Source organism: Euprymna scolopes, chromosome 42 (genome assembly GCF_053919585.1).
Source record: "Euprymna scolopes isolate OS-2025 chromosome 42, ASM5391958v1, whole genome shotgun sequence".
NCBI classification, from domain to species: Eukaryota; Metazoa; Mollusca; class Cephalopoda; order Sepiida; family Sepiolidae; genus Euprymna; species Euprymna scolopes.
The window spans coordinates 45,392,084-45,408,473 of record NC_136523.1 but is presented as its reverse complement, the minus strand read 5'-3'; the positions used below and the strand labels follow the sequence as shown (position 1 = coordinate 45,408,473).

Sequence of the window (16,390 nt, the reverse complement as noted above, 5' to 3'; positions counted from 1 at the left end):
GGGGGAGGGTTAAAGTTGGGTGAGCATACAGGTTCTTAATGGAATTTTTTCAGTGGGGAGGGGGAAATTGTATTTTAGTATTCTTTAAAAGGGTTGACCTCTTGATTTTAAGTTCAAGTGGGAAATGGATATTCTTGTGACTTTCAATGGTGGGTGTTCGTGATAGGTGGGTGTTTTTGCTGTGCGGATGGGTGAGCTGATGAGGTGGAGATAGAGACGAGTCATGGTGTGAAAATATGGAATGTTTGGAGGGTTACTTAATTAAGTGAGTTTAAGGTTGGGTTCTTTTAATTTTGGGTGTACATTTAAAGGTGACTTGGTTAGTTGAGATAAGTCAGTTAAATACGTTTGTTGTCGTAGTTTAATCTGGTTCAATTATGTTTGTTTAAATTTTATTTAAAATACAAATATTTCTGTTTGGAGGCGATCTATGGATGAGTTTGTTTTGTTGTTCGTTGAGTTGGAATTGATGTTTGAGTGAGTGCTTTATATACTGTGGTTAATTAGATATTTTTATAAAGAGGAGAGTTGATTTAAATGTGGGGCTGGGTATGTGGTCGCCCAAGGTTAATTTTAACTATTTATATAATGATTACTTGTATATCCACTTGTCAAATCTAAACATAAGTGCAAATATAAGCACATATATACCCACAGACACACATACATACGTACATATACATATATAGACATACACATATACATATAGATAGTATACACTTACGCACAAACACTGATCCATACCATGCTTACATAAATACAGACTTACATACATATGCATCGTTATACCATTGCACATGTGCACTCAATTACATATATACATATCATAAAGCAAACACGCATATTAGAGAAGGGAACTACTTATGCATCCGGGCGATTATGCATCCGCGCATATTAGAAAGTACAACTGTGCTCATAAGCACGGCTGAACATCAATATAATCAAGTGCAAGCATGCGATTCATACTCCTTTTAGCATACCATCGTATACATACAGCAAATATAAGTGTTATATCTAGAAAGACATAAAGGTGCGCACACTGATACATATAACATACAAATACAGAGAGTGTATACATACCTTTAAAAATATATATACATCAACAAATGATCGGGTTCATGTAACGATTCTATTTTCGAAAGGGGCGTGTTCTCCCATTGTCAACAACATTTTTATATGGTCCAGGGAGTGTTACATGATAAAAGGGCTGTCCCCCCTTCATGTAAGTAAAAAAAACAGGGAACCAGTCAAATTTTTTTTTTTTTTTTTTTTTTTTTACAAAGGCATCACCACATTATCAAGGCCCAGAGGCCACTCAAGGATAAGGGTTAAAGAGTGTACAGTAGAAATTGGTCAATATAGTAATCATTAGTAATGAAAATTTGGTAAATTTAATAACTTATATGGAACGGCTCATCAAGAACTTATTTACTTTAGACTTGAACACAACCATATTGTAGTCAGCCGGAAAGCAGGAAAACGGAAGACAATTCCACAGGCGTGCAGTTCTAAGAAAGAAGCTTTGTTCATGGAATCTACGTTTAGGTTTAGGCACAGATAAAGAGTGGGGGAAATTATTGATAGTGTTTACAGCTAGACGAGTGTTTCTTGTGAAAGTTTGGCGAGGGGGGACCATAGATTGAAGCTCAGTTGAACACTTTCCATGAAAATAACGATACATCAGAGACAAACTCGCAACATCTCTTCTGTGAGATAGAGGTTGCAAGGAGGAGAAAAGGACATCTCCTACGAGGCTACGAAGTCTATTTTGAACTCTATCAAGGCAGGACAAGTCCTTTCTAGCAGCTCCTGCCCAGATGTGGCAATAGTATTCCATCCTTGGACGTACCTGGCTCTTATATAGATAGAGAATAGCATCAGCAGTGAGATATCTACCGGATCGATAGAAAGATCCCACCATTTTTCCAGCAACCTTGGCAACAGATTTGATATACGTATTCCATTTAAGATCAGGAGTAATGGTCAAGCCCAGAAGCTTGTCAAAACTTGAGGCCTCCTGAAGACGAGAGCCATTCATTTCAATTGATGACAAATGTGGATTAGAATGTTGATGATGTAAAGAAAGAAGCTTGGTTTTAGATGCATTAAAAGTAACCAGCCACTCCTTTCCCCATTATACTATGATCTTGGTAAAATCCGTCGCCTCTATTGAAAATTTAAGACAGACATGCAAACAGACATGCATACATACATTTATATATTGGTAACTAAAAATTTTCGACCCAAACTGATGAAAAAGCTTACCCTATCTCTGAATACCCTTTATGTAAAATTTCAAATATTTAGACCAGAAATTGTCTGAGTAATTTGGAAGAGACCGCAGAGGTCAATTTTTTCTTAACTTTGACCCCTATTATGACCCCTTAAAATTTATTGTTTTGGGCTCAAATCAAGTTATTAAGTTAGATCCATGTCCAAGGAACCTATATCTAAAATTTCAAGTGCGTAGACCCAAAATTGTCAGAGGAGTTTGGTAGAGTTCTCAAAGGTCAAATCGTTGAACTTTGACCCCTTAATCGCCAAATTTCTGCCCAAAAACCGATCACATCGATTTTCCCAAATCTCAGTACCCTGTATATCAAATTTCGAGTCTGAAGACTAAAAATTTTGCAGGGACATGTACACAGACGCACAGATACACAGATACACAGACACGTTCACTTTTATAGATATATAGATAGATATATGTATATATGCATTTATATATATATATATAATATAAAGTTGAATGTGTGTGTGTATGTGTGTGTGTGTGTGTGTGTGGTCACGAATAGGCTCTTATATGGTTGACTATTTTAGAAAACTGATTACATATAATGATAGAAGATGTATCGAGACACAGCAATGGGTATGTATGATCTGGCAGAACGGTGGTTCATTAATATTGTGGGGTCTGCGTTCGCACCTGGTCCACAAAGTATGGAAATAAAAAAATTAAAAATTAAAAAAAAACGTTTACAAGTGTTTTTGATATAAATGTACATAAGAATACTTTGATAAGTATGTTTTAACTTAAATAGGGGTGGTATAATAAAATTGTGGGTTCTGCGTTCACGCCTCGCCTCCATAGAATGGAAATAGGCACAAACTTTAATATAGACTTTTTATATCTATTTGCGTAAGTATACTTTGATAATTATGTTTCAGTTCGAAGAAATATGATATAATAAAATTATGGGGTGTTCGTTCGCACCTAACCTCCATAGAATGGAAATATGTCACAAAGTTTAACAAGGTTTTTTAATATAGATCCATAGATATTGTGATAAGTGTTTCAGTGTGAACAGGTATGGTATAATAAATTATGGGGTTTATCTATTTTATTTTTACTTTCATCATATTTTGCTTTGGTTTTCATACCCCCAAATTCGAAGCTATCTCTTTACAACCCTTCCTTTTCATAACCTATCATACTTTCATAAATCAGAGTCTTTCTGTAGGCTGTTTTTGAACCCAGTGAACGACGGGTACTTTTGCTAGTATATACAGGGCGAACAGAAAGTCCTTGGACCAATTCAAAAGTGGTTTATTAATAGAAAATTACAAAAATATAAATTAAACATGAATGAAAATTATAAGTTAGGAAACCAAGAATAAATTCAAATTATTTATTTTCAATGTGATGTCCCTTCCTTTCAATTCTCTGTCTGAAGTTACCAACCGAGGCACGCAGCGTTTCCTGAGGTATTTTAGCCCATTCACTTAGAAGAGATGTATTCAAAGCATCAACACTTGGATGAGCAACAGAACAGACCTTTGCCTCCAACAAAGATCACACCGAAAAATCCATGGGATTCAAATCAGGCGATGCAGGAGGCCACATCTCCTTTCTCCAGAATCTTGGAAAATGACGTTGGCACCAGTCCTGAGGTTTTCTGGAGGTGTGGGATGGTGCCCCATCTTGCTGGAAGGTGAAAGGCTGATCTTTGAAGTGTTTCTTCATCTCTTCAAATGCCGGAACCAAAATATCGTTAATGTAGCGATCTGTGTTGATCTTAACCCCCTGCTCCACAAAAATCAGAGGTGACTTCCAAGATTTGGAGACTGATGCCCACACCATGAGGGAAGACGGCTTTTGTCGGCGGAAAACTATTCTCACGGAGTCATCAATGTCTGCTGAAGATTTTGCGTAAACTCTGTCGTTCTGATTGTTAACAGTCGCTTTAATTGTGAAGAGTTTTTCATCAGAAAAAACGATCTCTCGCTCTGCCGTGCCAGCCTTCAGTTCTTCAAGAAGAAGCTTTGCTCTTTCAAGTCTCTTGTGCTTTTGGGCAGGTGTGAGGTACTGTGTCTTTCTCATCTTGTAGGGGGACAACTGGAGATCGTTTTTTACGATGGTTCTCATCGAGGTCACGCTCACATTCATGTATTTAGCCATTTGTCTTGCAGATCTCTTCGGGTTCCTCCTTATCCTCTCTCGGACAGCTTTAAAAACCTTCTTTCTTCGAGCAGTGCGAGGTCTTCCACTCCTAGGATGATCTTCAGATGTATCAAGTTCCTTAAATCTGTTCACAACATGGTACACAGTGGATTTAGCCACTTTCAAGAGCTTAATAATCTCTGAGTTTGTCCTCCCCGCGCAATGAAGCTGAATTATGGCCTCTCGTTTGCTCATTTTTCTGAAAGTTTAAACAAAATTATTTTAATATCTTTCTTGAAAATAATTAGATCAATAGTTAGACTAAATACTTACTTTATTCGAAAAGAGAAAAAGTGATTTTAACAATATTTAATTTTAAAACTAAAAATGGTCCAAGGACTTTCTGTTCACCCTGTATATATATATATATATATATATATATATATATATATATATATATATATATATATATATATATATATGTGTGTGTGTGTGTGTGTGTGTGTGTGTGTGTGTGTGTATATATCGACCGGTGTTAATCATGACACCCTGCACTGATGATTCCTGAAAGGATGAAACACTAGCGTCTGTAGGTATTTAATAATTATTATAGTAAATAATTATGTAAGCCCCTTTAAGAAACTCTGAGGCACCCATGCTATTGAATAATAATCCAGTGAAAAAATTTCAAAAAACCTATCAGTATTCAAATTACGCATGGGGAGTGATGGTTGTACAACTCCGCCCTCCTTTTTTTTTTAATTAAAAAAAAGAAAACAATATGAAAATATAATCTTCTTGTAAATAATATTGTAATAAAAATATTGTGTTTTACATAACTAATATTGTAATAAAAATATTGTGTTTTAAATAAATACTGTCCGAAATTTTTAATGTTTACACCACTTGTTCTGTTTGTTGTTTTTATTTTTTTTTATTTTTATATTTTTATTTAAAGAAAATCATGTTTTTGCGAAACTCTTTTTGGTTAATTATTTTCTAATTAATCTTTTAAGGATTAAAAACTTAAAAAATATTTTAGAGTTTTTTTTAGTTAAGAAAAAAAAAACAATATGAAAATATAATCTCGTTATTGACGACTGCGCGAGCCTTTCCTAGTCTCACACCAAAACGCGTTCACATTTCAAGCCATATTACTTGTCATATACATAGGCGCACACAAACATACGCGCCCACGTCCACACACGTACATATATTCACGTTCGCGTACATACACTCACATTCACGTGTATACACAGACACACACACACACACACGCTAACGTACACACATGTACTCACACACGTGCACACGTACACACACAAGGGCAATGTCACTTCCCCTTTCAAAGGAAATCCACACATGCGCAAAAGATCAGCGGAAACACCTATAAAAGAAAGAGCAATAAGCGGCTTCTTCCTTTTTCCATCTTGCCTTCCGAGGTGAACAGTCGGCGCACCAGCCACCGCCGTTTCGAAAGGCACACGCACGCGTGTGCCTCACGCCATTTGCTACTCATTGGGACAAAAAGCCAACAGACAGTGCGTACACTTTATACGCTTTCTCTCTCCATGAACTGGATTGACATTCTCACTCTTTCTCTCTCTATCTATTACTTGTGCCAGAGAACACCACCGCGTAGCTGACGGCTAACATGTCACACAGTTTAACTGATGCCAACCCTCTATCCTTTGTCTTTGTCTACACGATGGACTGCCATTCCTCGTTCTATTACATTATTCACTTCTCTTTCCACACGCGAACAAACGATAGTGACCCGAATGTGAGATGAACACACATTTCCTTTTCTTTCTATATCACCAGTCCCGCAACAAACGATGGTTACACCCGCGCGGACATGAACATGTGTTATATCTAAAACATTCATTCTTTCAACAATAAATAAACGACACGTTTATCTTATCCATCAATTAAGTTTTTGTTTCCTTCATTCCATTCGTTTCATTATTTTATTTTGTAACGGGATTAGGATTATTATATCCTAGTCCTCTACATGACTGAGTGTTGGTGTCTGTTTTTTTTTATTAAAAGAAAAAAATTGAATTTGATTTAAAAAAAAAAAAATGAACTTAAAAATAACCCGTGTTTTAAATAAAACAGGGTTATTTTTAAGTTCATTTTTTTAAAAAATAAAATTGAATTTTTTTCTTTTAATAATTTTTATTTCTTTTTTCTTCAAAGAAAAATATCTTCGTTTACTGAAATAATTTTAAAAATATAAAAAAAAAAAAACTTTGACACTAATGACGAAGTGCTAATTTGACGCTGAATCGGCCACACATCGAATCGGCCACATGCCGAATCTGCTACGCTGAAACGTACCAAACCCTCCCCTTTTCACCCCCTTTTTATTGTTAACTATACAACATAGTAACCAGTTTTGCTTACCTCGTAAATAACACGAGAGCCTCTCTTTGAACTCAAAGCATTCTTGGAGATGATTCGCCATTTTGTGGAAATAGAGTCGCGTGAAGAGGATTTGACAAACCTGTGGAAAGCAAGGCATGAATAAAAAATACCAATTTATATGATTGTTTTTTTGTTTTTTTTTAATTAATGGAAATGGGTTTGTATTACTGCACACATAGATTCGAAAAAGTTGTCAAAAAACAAATATATAACAAATAAATGTTATCAAAGGCAAGATAAGTTACTTTTCTACCTAACTGGATATATTTTTTTGTGTTTTTATTCAGTGTAACATGTTTATTCAGCTCGAAAAACATGCAGTGTTTACCGATGTATTGGAAAATTCAAAATGGCAGCCGACTCTCTCTCGGAGAGGGTACGTTTGGGAAAAGGTATTATAAATAATAAACTAGACAAAATACTGTTAGAAATTCGCTCAATATATTACCGTGACATAAGTTGACATATATTCGGCTGTTTTCTAACAGTATTTTGTCTAGTTTATTATTTATAATACCTTTTTCCCAAACGTACCCTCTCCGAGAGAGAGTCGGCTGCCATTTTGAATTTTCCAAAACATCGGTAAACACTGCATGTTTTTCGAGCTGAATAAACATGTTACACTGAATAAAAACACAAAAAATATATCCAGTTAGGTAGAAAAGTAACTTATCTTGCCTTTGATAACATTTATTTGTTCTATATTTGTTTTTTGACAACTTTTTCGAATCTATGTGTACAGTAATACAAACCCATGGAAATTGTTATTACCCAGATGTAAAGTACAATAGACGATTGTTTAAACTAATTCACAACCTCCACCAGTATTTGCATTAATCTTAATAATTATAAAACCCTGCAGACGATTGGGCGTCCTTGCACGCTTACTTGCTTGTCTATCAAAAACATGGTAATATATATAAGGTTGTTGATTTATTTATTTTTTATAAGCGATTCTGTGGTATTTTTTTTTCACTCCCTGAATGCTTTAAAGGGAGATGTTATCTGCCCTTTGTTTATATTCTAGTCGTCCCACATTTCTGGGGCGGATTATTTGTAATTATTATGAAAATATTTATTTAAATATTTTTACATGCATAAAATTAAGTTATCTATAGACATGACATGTTTCAAAGTTTCACTTCTCGTCAGTATAGCTAAACTCGAACTCAGTATCACTTGATATGTAGCCTGATGTTTTACCACTAGACTAAGGTATCTCAGCAAGCTTTTGCATGGTTTTTATCTCATATTAAATGTAAAATTGTTGATTTATTTATTTTTTATAAGCGATTCTGTGATATATTTATTTCAAATAAATAAATCAACAATCTTACATTTAAAATGCGATAAAAACCGTGTATAGAATTGTTGGGATCCTGTGGTCCAGTGTTAAAATGTCAGGCTACATATCGAGCGGTCGTGAGTTCGAGTCTCTAATAAGGTTAGCTATACTGACTAGAAGTGAAAATTCGAAACATGTTATGTCTATAGATAATTTAATATTAAGCATGTAAAAATATTTAAATAATATATATTACCATGTTTATATTCACTTCGAATTTACAAAAGCTTTAGGCTCATAAACTTAATTTTTATTTCTTGATTTTATACACACGCACGCGCACACACACATACACACACACACACACACACACACACATATATATATATATATATATATATATATATATATATATATATATAAAACTCATATGACCTTGTAACGATATATGTAACCCACTTTCCGGTTTACGACATCCGGTTGCGCATGCGTGCATAAACTTTAACCCATAACAACGTAAACAAATAAACACAAATTGCTTCTTTTGCAGATTTTTACCTGCACACTGAACTATTAACGTTATTATTTCGAAATTATTATTTAACATGGAAAGAGTGGGGTTTAAAATAACTGAAACGTAATACAGAAATGAACGATGATAAAAATAAAGAAGAAATGTTTCTGTTATGTAAAAAAAAGCTATTTTCTTTACGTTACAAGTGTTACACTCATACATGAATTCCATAGCTAATATAACATACTGACCCAACGGGTCAGGGGTAGTCTAGTATATATATATATAACTACTTCATTTACTCACATAAATTAATATACGAAAGTATAAATTTATGCGTAAACTTTGAGTATTTACTTCAGCAGTGCTCAATACGTAGGTAGAGCTAGGTAGTAAGTTATAAAATATATATGGCGATTAAGCGACACAGAATATTCTGCGTTTCATCCATGCTAGGATTCATCAGGCTTATGCGAGAATTTTGTGGTTGTCTCGCGTTTTTATATTTTTTATTAAAAAATTTTTTTTTTTATTACATTTTCACCCCAAACAAGGCAAATTGCCACTTTGGTGTAGGGGGCTACTATCAGGGGCAACAACTACTGGGGTACTATGTAGGGATTTGGGCAGCAAGATGTCAGTTTACGTTACACTTGAACTTCTGCATGTCAGTACAGTTGGGGAAGCAGGGACCTGGAATGGAATTCCAGAGTCTAGCGGTTCTGGGGAAGAAACTACTGGAGTAGAAAGATCTTTTACATCTAGGGATCTCTACTGTGTGGGGGTGGGATTTAGCTGCCTGTTGGGTTTGTCAAGGGTGTCTACGTCGTGGGGGCACAAGTGTCTGCAGTTTGCCAAAGCATTCACCACTAAAATACTTGTAGAACAGGCAGAGGGATGCAACGTTTCATTGATGGGACAGAGGCTGAAGCTTAGATGCCAGTTCAGGGCCTATCAGATTGGCAACTCTCTTTTGAACTTTGTCTAGGAGCGAGAGACTAGTAGCAGATGCACCAGCCCAAATGTGACAGCAATACTCCATACATGGGCGAATGGTGGCCTTATAGAGGTACAGGATACTTTCGGGTGTTAGTAGTTTTCTAGCACGGTAGAGAGAGCCTACCTTCTTGGCAGCGGCCCTGGCAATGTTTTCAATGTAATTGTTCCAACTCATGTTTCCTGTGAACATAGGCCAAGGAGTTTGAAAGATGTACTCTCAGATAAAGAGTCACTTGTCATTGCTATTTGTGGCAGAGAAGATTTCTTGTAATTATTGAAGGAAACCAGTTTAGTCTTGGCGGCATTGAATGTGACCATCCATTTTTGTCCCCATTCCACTACAGTTTGGAGGTCAGCCTCTAGTGTTTCTGCCATTTCTTTAGATATGTGTTTATTTGTTTTCCTATCGTGCCTGTTATAGAGTGTGGTGTCATCAGCATATATACCCATCTCAGAGGCAATTTTATCAGGGAGGTCATTAATAAATATTAGGAACAATAGAAGTCCAAGAATAGACCCTTGAGGCACTCCCGCATTTATATCATATTGTTTAGATGTACGACCATCGAGGACAACCTGAATTTTTCTCTTATCTAAGAAGGACTTAATTATGTTAAGTATTCTACCAGTGATACTGTATGACCCTCATGCCATACCCTGTCAAAAGCCTTAGATATATCTAGAGCTACCGCTCTGCTCCCCCCCCCGCTTTGTCCAGTGGATGGTATATACATTCAAAGATTACAGTTAGGATGTCTGCTGTGAAACGGGCTTGTCTAAATCTATATTGTTGGTCAGTCAAAAGTTTAGCATCTGTAAGGTGATGCACTAGAGCATGGTTAATTATGGACTCAAATATTTTGGTGAAAAGTGGGAGGAGGCTAATGGGGCGATAATTTGATTGGTCAGTTCTTTCGCCAGAATTCTTGAATACTGGTACCACAGAAGCAGTTTTCCAACAGCCTGGAAAGCAAGATTCATTAAGGCATTTGTTGTAGAGTTTGGAGAGAACTGGAGCTACGTTTTTTTATGATAGCATGCACCTGAGCAGGGCTGATTTTCAGATCGTCTAGTGTGACATCTGTCCGCAAAGGAAAGTCAGGTAGGGGGTGGTTGGAAGGGTCCAGTGTGGAGGTTGAGGTAAACAGACTGGCAAGCATGTTAGCCTTCTCGGTTGCTGGGCAAACAACCTTGTGATTGTTGGTTAGTGGGGGAATTGTTGATTGCCCATTATTTACTACACTGTTGTAGATTTTTCAGAAGTCACGAGTTCCTAATATTTGTGCTTCGATGCATTTTTTAGTGGTTTCAGTAAATTCTCTCTTAACGTTACTTCTAGCTTCTATATACTTCTGTCTGTTTGAACTGGACTTATGTCGATTAAATCTGTGGTACGCATGCTGCCTTTGAGCAATGGCACCATTGGGGAGAGTGGGGCTTGCTATAAAATTTCCGCATGGGAACATGTGCTTCAATTGCCATTTTGAACCATTCAGTGGTCTCATTTGCGCACTATTCAGCAGGAAGGGAAAAAATATTTCCCCATGGGGCATCTCTGATAAGATCTCTGATGGCTTCCCAGTCAGCCATTTTATAATATCTCGTTGTTTTGAGCACTGGCTCTTCAGTTTTGGGTCTAGAGTTTAGGGCAATTTCGACCATTATCACTGCATGATCAGTGTTCGCAAGTGGGCTTTCAGCATTCATTATACAATCATCGGAAACTGTGGTCAGAAACAGATCTAGAAGTGATGCATGTTGTTCTTGCTGGTCAGGGAAATGGGTTGAAAACGTAACCATTTGTGATAGGGAGTGAGATATAGCTATGTGTTGTGCTGCCTGCTGCATCTGTGTGAGTAGAGAATCCAACCCAGTTTTTGTGGTGGACATTAAAGTCACCAAATACATGTACTTGTGCGCTAGTGTCGAGGGAAAGTGCTGTGTCTAGTCTGTCAGAGACTTTGTTTATTATGGTGCAGTCCTGGGTTGAGAGGAGCGGTAGAGAAAATGAAAGTAGCTAATGTTATGTTGCATGTTTGTCCAATCCTAGGTTTGTTTCTATAGTCAAGGGGAGGATGTTACGAATGTAGACTCCAAGTCTGTGCATATGTCTGTCAGAGTCCTTACGGCAGAGTGGAAGATATCCAGGCATGTTAAAGTAGTTAGAGGGGATGGAGGAGTGTAGGTTAGTCTCAGTGCAAAGATATCCGAGGTATTTACGCACCTTCTATTGAGTTTTTAGTTTGCCAATCAGCTTTCTAGTATCCACCACACCCTTCCTAATCAGCCAATGAGCAGGCACTTACAGGACAAAGGCCCAGTTGACCCGCTCCTTTGTGTGTGCTATTTAGCGTAGATATCTAGTGTTTTGACCTATTTTAAATCTAGGTTAAATGTTTGTTTTTTTTATATATGTGAGTTTATATATATATATATATATATATATATATATATATATATATATATGTATAATGTGTGATAGTTTATGCATATGCATGTTTATTTATTTATTTATTTTTTTATTTTTTATTTGTTTATTTTCTATTGTTATTGTTAGTTCTAAAATTATTTCGTATTTCTATCCTAGAGTAAATTTTCTCCTGTGAACACAGTTGTTTGCTATTCCTCTCCTACAGTTTAATAGATGTTGGGGTTCTTTAAAGTATAGGATAGCAAATTTTTCATGAAGGCATAATCTACATGGATCGTCTAGGTCTCTACAGTATTTATTTGCTAGCATTGTTTTCATACGGTGTTTTTTTATTGTTGAATGTACTTTTGTGGTCATAATATCGAGTTTTGAAATCTAAGGAAGTCATAACTACGTAATATTTCTTGTTATTCGGGTTTTCTTTTGCAAATATTGTGGCCTGGTAAACTATTCTTTTGGTTAGACATTTATTTTGAAGTGGGCAATGTGTGCAGTATCTACAGTTGCATTTATCTTGTTCGGTATTAGTATTTTTACTTTTATTTCTAGTATGGTTTTTGTTGTCCGGAGTTGGTTTATTATTATTATTATTATTATTATTATTATTATTATTATTATTATTATTATTATTATTATTATTATTTCTACTAGTTACATATGTGTCCTGTGTGTTAGTTTAATTTTTGTCATGGTGTCCACTTTTTTATTGTTTATTTTGTTGTTGTTTTCATTGCTTTTATTTAATATTTTGTTATTATGTGCTTTAATTATCATCTCTAAATTTTCGCAGCAGCTGTAGGATAACTTTAGGTTATTTTTATTGAAAATTTTGTGTAAGGGATTGGTTGCAGGAAAGTGCTTTTCGATAAGATCTAGGAATTTCTTGCCAAGTTTCATTTTGAACATTTGATTGTATGGCGCCGTATACCAGATGTTAAAAACAAAACTTAACAAGAAATTTCTAGATCTTATAATAAATTTACCGTTTCAACAACTTCTGGAAGGCCCCATGTAAGTCCTCTTGTGTGAGTATGTCAATGACAGTCGTTACAGCCTCTTTCATTTCAGTTGTCTCATAACGACAACCTCTGAGATTTTCCTTGAGCTTAGGGAATAACCAAAAATCACAGGAAGCAAGGTCTGGATTATAGAGAGGGTGAGGAACTGTCTTGATGCCCATCTTGGTGAAATAGTCTGTGACAATAATGGAGTTGTGGACTGGTGCATTGTCCTGGTTAAAATGCCACTGACCCGATCTGAAAAGTATGGGCCTCTTCTGACAGAATCTCTTCCTGAACTTCTTTAAAATCTCAACAATATTCCTTGTTGATTGTCCAGTGGGAATCCACTGCATGTAGATCATGCCCGTGCTGTCAAAAAAAAAGGGATCATCATAAGTTTCTAGGTGGATTTGCTCTGTCTGATCTTCTTGGGTCTGGGAGAACCAGTATACTTACATTGAGAACTCTGTCTATTGGTGTCTGGGTCATAGCAGTATATCCAGCTTTCATCGCAGGTCACTAGAGCATCAAAAACTGTGGTATTTGAATTGATCAGCTCGACCATCTTCCTGCTGTCATGACGTCTTTCTTTCTGATGTCCTCTGAGCACCCTCGAGACAAACTTTGCACAAACTTTTCGCATCTTCAGTTCCTAGTGAATAATTGTGTGTACAGTTCTCAACACTGACATCAAACGGTACACTTATTATCTCTATAGACACACGGCATGGTCCTTATCCATGAAAGTTTTTATTTGGCCAATCAATTCTGGTGTTCTAACTTCCTTACTCCTCCCACACCTCTCATCATTCCTGCCTTCCTCAAATCTTTTATGCCACTCAAAAACTGATGCTCGATTCATGCAAAATAGTCCAAAAGCAGTCTGAAGCATTCCATATGTTTCTGTGGCATTTTTTCAAGTGTAAAACAGAATTTCATTGCATATTGTTCTTCTAGCATGTCCTCACATCCAGATTGCATTTTTGAAGTTCACCAGCTCTGACAATCAAGCTTTAGTAGGGTGTGTTCCAATTCCTGCTGTAGCTTATCATTTGAACTTGAAATCATAAAAATTAGCCAGTCATCTCATGAGATGTATGCCAATAACATACTGAATTTTCAAGAGTCTACGACAATTTTAAATGCTTGCACAAAAAAGTCTGGAAACTTATTGAAGGCACCTCGTATGAAAAACAAATCGAATGAAAACATACTTTAGTCTGTTGGGGAGGATACACTCAAGGTTACCCTGTGTGCCCCTGCAGGGAGGTATGCATAACACAAGAGTATCTGTTTTGAAATTACCTTGAGTAGTTTTATTTCTGTGCTTCGTAGGAATTGTTGCTCTAGGGACTCTGTCCGCAATAAGTATAGCAGGGTCTCGGCCAGAAACAATAAAGACACCAATTGGTTCGCGTGAATGGGCGCTTGACCAAGGGACAGCAGCAAATAATGCAGACATTCTGCAAAGAACAAAAAAAAAAATCAATAAAAAATTAAAAACGAAACAAAAAACAATATTTATGATATAACTAGCAGCACAACCCGGCATTGCCTGGGAACAGGGATATAAAAATAAAGTGCGCTCTATCGTTCATCACTAGTAAAAGTGCATTAAGAATGGTGGTGACTATGTAGAAAAATAAATTCTGGTACATAAAAGATCGATCGTTTTAATAGTACCACTTCCGTCATTGTAGCTCTTAAAGCCTCCTTTTTTTAGTTAAAAAAAACCCTTGTATGACAAAGCATGATCCGGCCGCTCATGCAAAGGCATTGTTCATTCCTGGGAGAAGTGCATTAAGAATGGTGGTGACTATGTAGAAAAATAAATTCTGGTACATAAAAGATCGATCGTTTTAATGGTAGCATTTCCGTCTTCGTAGCTCTTCAGCTTTAGCAAATGAGCAAAATTTTATACTATTTGCTGCTACTATAAAACAGATGCATTGAGCTTTATTCTTATTGAATGTTTTTTTTTGTTTTTTTTGTATCAATAATAATTAAGTTATTGATATCCAAATTAAATTACAATATTTCATAAACTCCCTATAATTTCTGAAATAAAAAATGGTATATATTGCAATCAATAACATTTCTAAAATAAACATATATATATATATATATATATATATATATATATATATATATATATATATATATATATATATATAATAAAAGTTACAATAAGTTTACTAAGGTAATCAAAATTGTAAACTTAAAATATATTATAAATATTAAAGAGTTAATATTTACAAGTAAAAACTCAGCCAGATATAAAAAGCTCAATAAAACCGAAAAGGAAATAGAGCTTATAATATGAACAAATGATTAATAAAATATGTTAAAAGACATCTTGAAAAAGAGTTAAAAACATATTTAATTTTGAAAAAGGAAGCACAAGATAAGTGGATAGTCCTTAATCCGCGGAGTTTCGAAGAAATACTCTCCTTCTCATCAGAGGGCAGGAATTAGCAAAATTCAGGATCGGATTTTGCATATAAAAGTATTTAATGAAACTACAAGTAAGTCAAAGATCTTACTTGGTTAAAAAAAAGGGTGAGGTAAGGGGAACAGGAGGCAAAAGAAAAATAATAAAAAGATTTCACATGAATGGATAGTCCGGTGAAGGGTAAAAATCCAAAAATGGTAAAATTTGCTAATTCCTGCCCTCTGATGAGAAGGAGAGTATTTCTTCGAAACTCCGCGGATTAAGGACTGTCCACTTATCTTGTGCTTCCTTTCTTTTTTAAAATTAAATATGTTTTTAACTCTTTTTCAAGATGTCTTTTAACATATTTTATTAATCATTTGTTCATATATATATATATTATTTTTTATTTTCAGAAGTGTAGATAAGATAAGGCATCGGTATCTTTGGCTTCAAAACTGATAATATGGAACCGTTTCAGGTCCCAATATCAAGCTCTCTTCAGCTGATCTCTCTCATCTTTTTTTTTTCTTCTCTTTTTTACTTTAATAAAATTTATTCATATACGAGTATACTATAAAAGCATAAATAAAATTTTCAATAATATATAATTGAGTTATTGATAATCACATTACATTACAATATTTCATAAACCCACTATACTTTCTTAAAATTTAGCATTTATGTACAATCGCGTTGATAGTTGGCGTTCTACCCATCATCCCATGAAAGCGGCACTCACAAATGACCTCAACAAATGTCCGTTTTCAAAAACATTAGCCCACCGCTTTTATAGTGAGTGCTCCGTTCGAGGTGGGCGAGCGGATTAAGAGTTTAAGCTCATTAACGTGGAGTCCCGATTTCGAATCTTGCTAGATTAAGCCACTCTGGTGAGTAGTCAACGAAACACGTGTCAGT

General features: G+C 35.5%; 1 protein-coding gene across 2 annotated transcripts in view; it reads right to left on the bottom strand.

Annotated features, from left to right (window-relative positions):
• LOC145267073 (transmembrane protein 232-like) overlaps window positions 1-16,390 on the bottom strand; it is a 288,020-nt gene that overhangs the window by 59,823 nt on the left and 211,807 nt on the right. For both annotated transcript variants that reach the window (XM_080123035.1, XM_080123034.1), the window contains exons 5-6: window positions 14,347-14,504; window positions 6,791-6,890 (exon numbers count right to left, since the gene is read on the bottom strand). In XM_080123035.1, coding sequence (XP_079979161.1) covers window positions 6,791-6,890; window positions 14,347-14,504 — 258 coding nt within the window. The remainder of the gene's footprint in view (window positions 1-6,790; window positions 6,891-14,346; window positions 14,505-16,390) is intronic.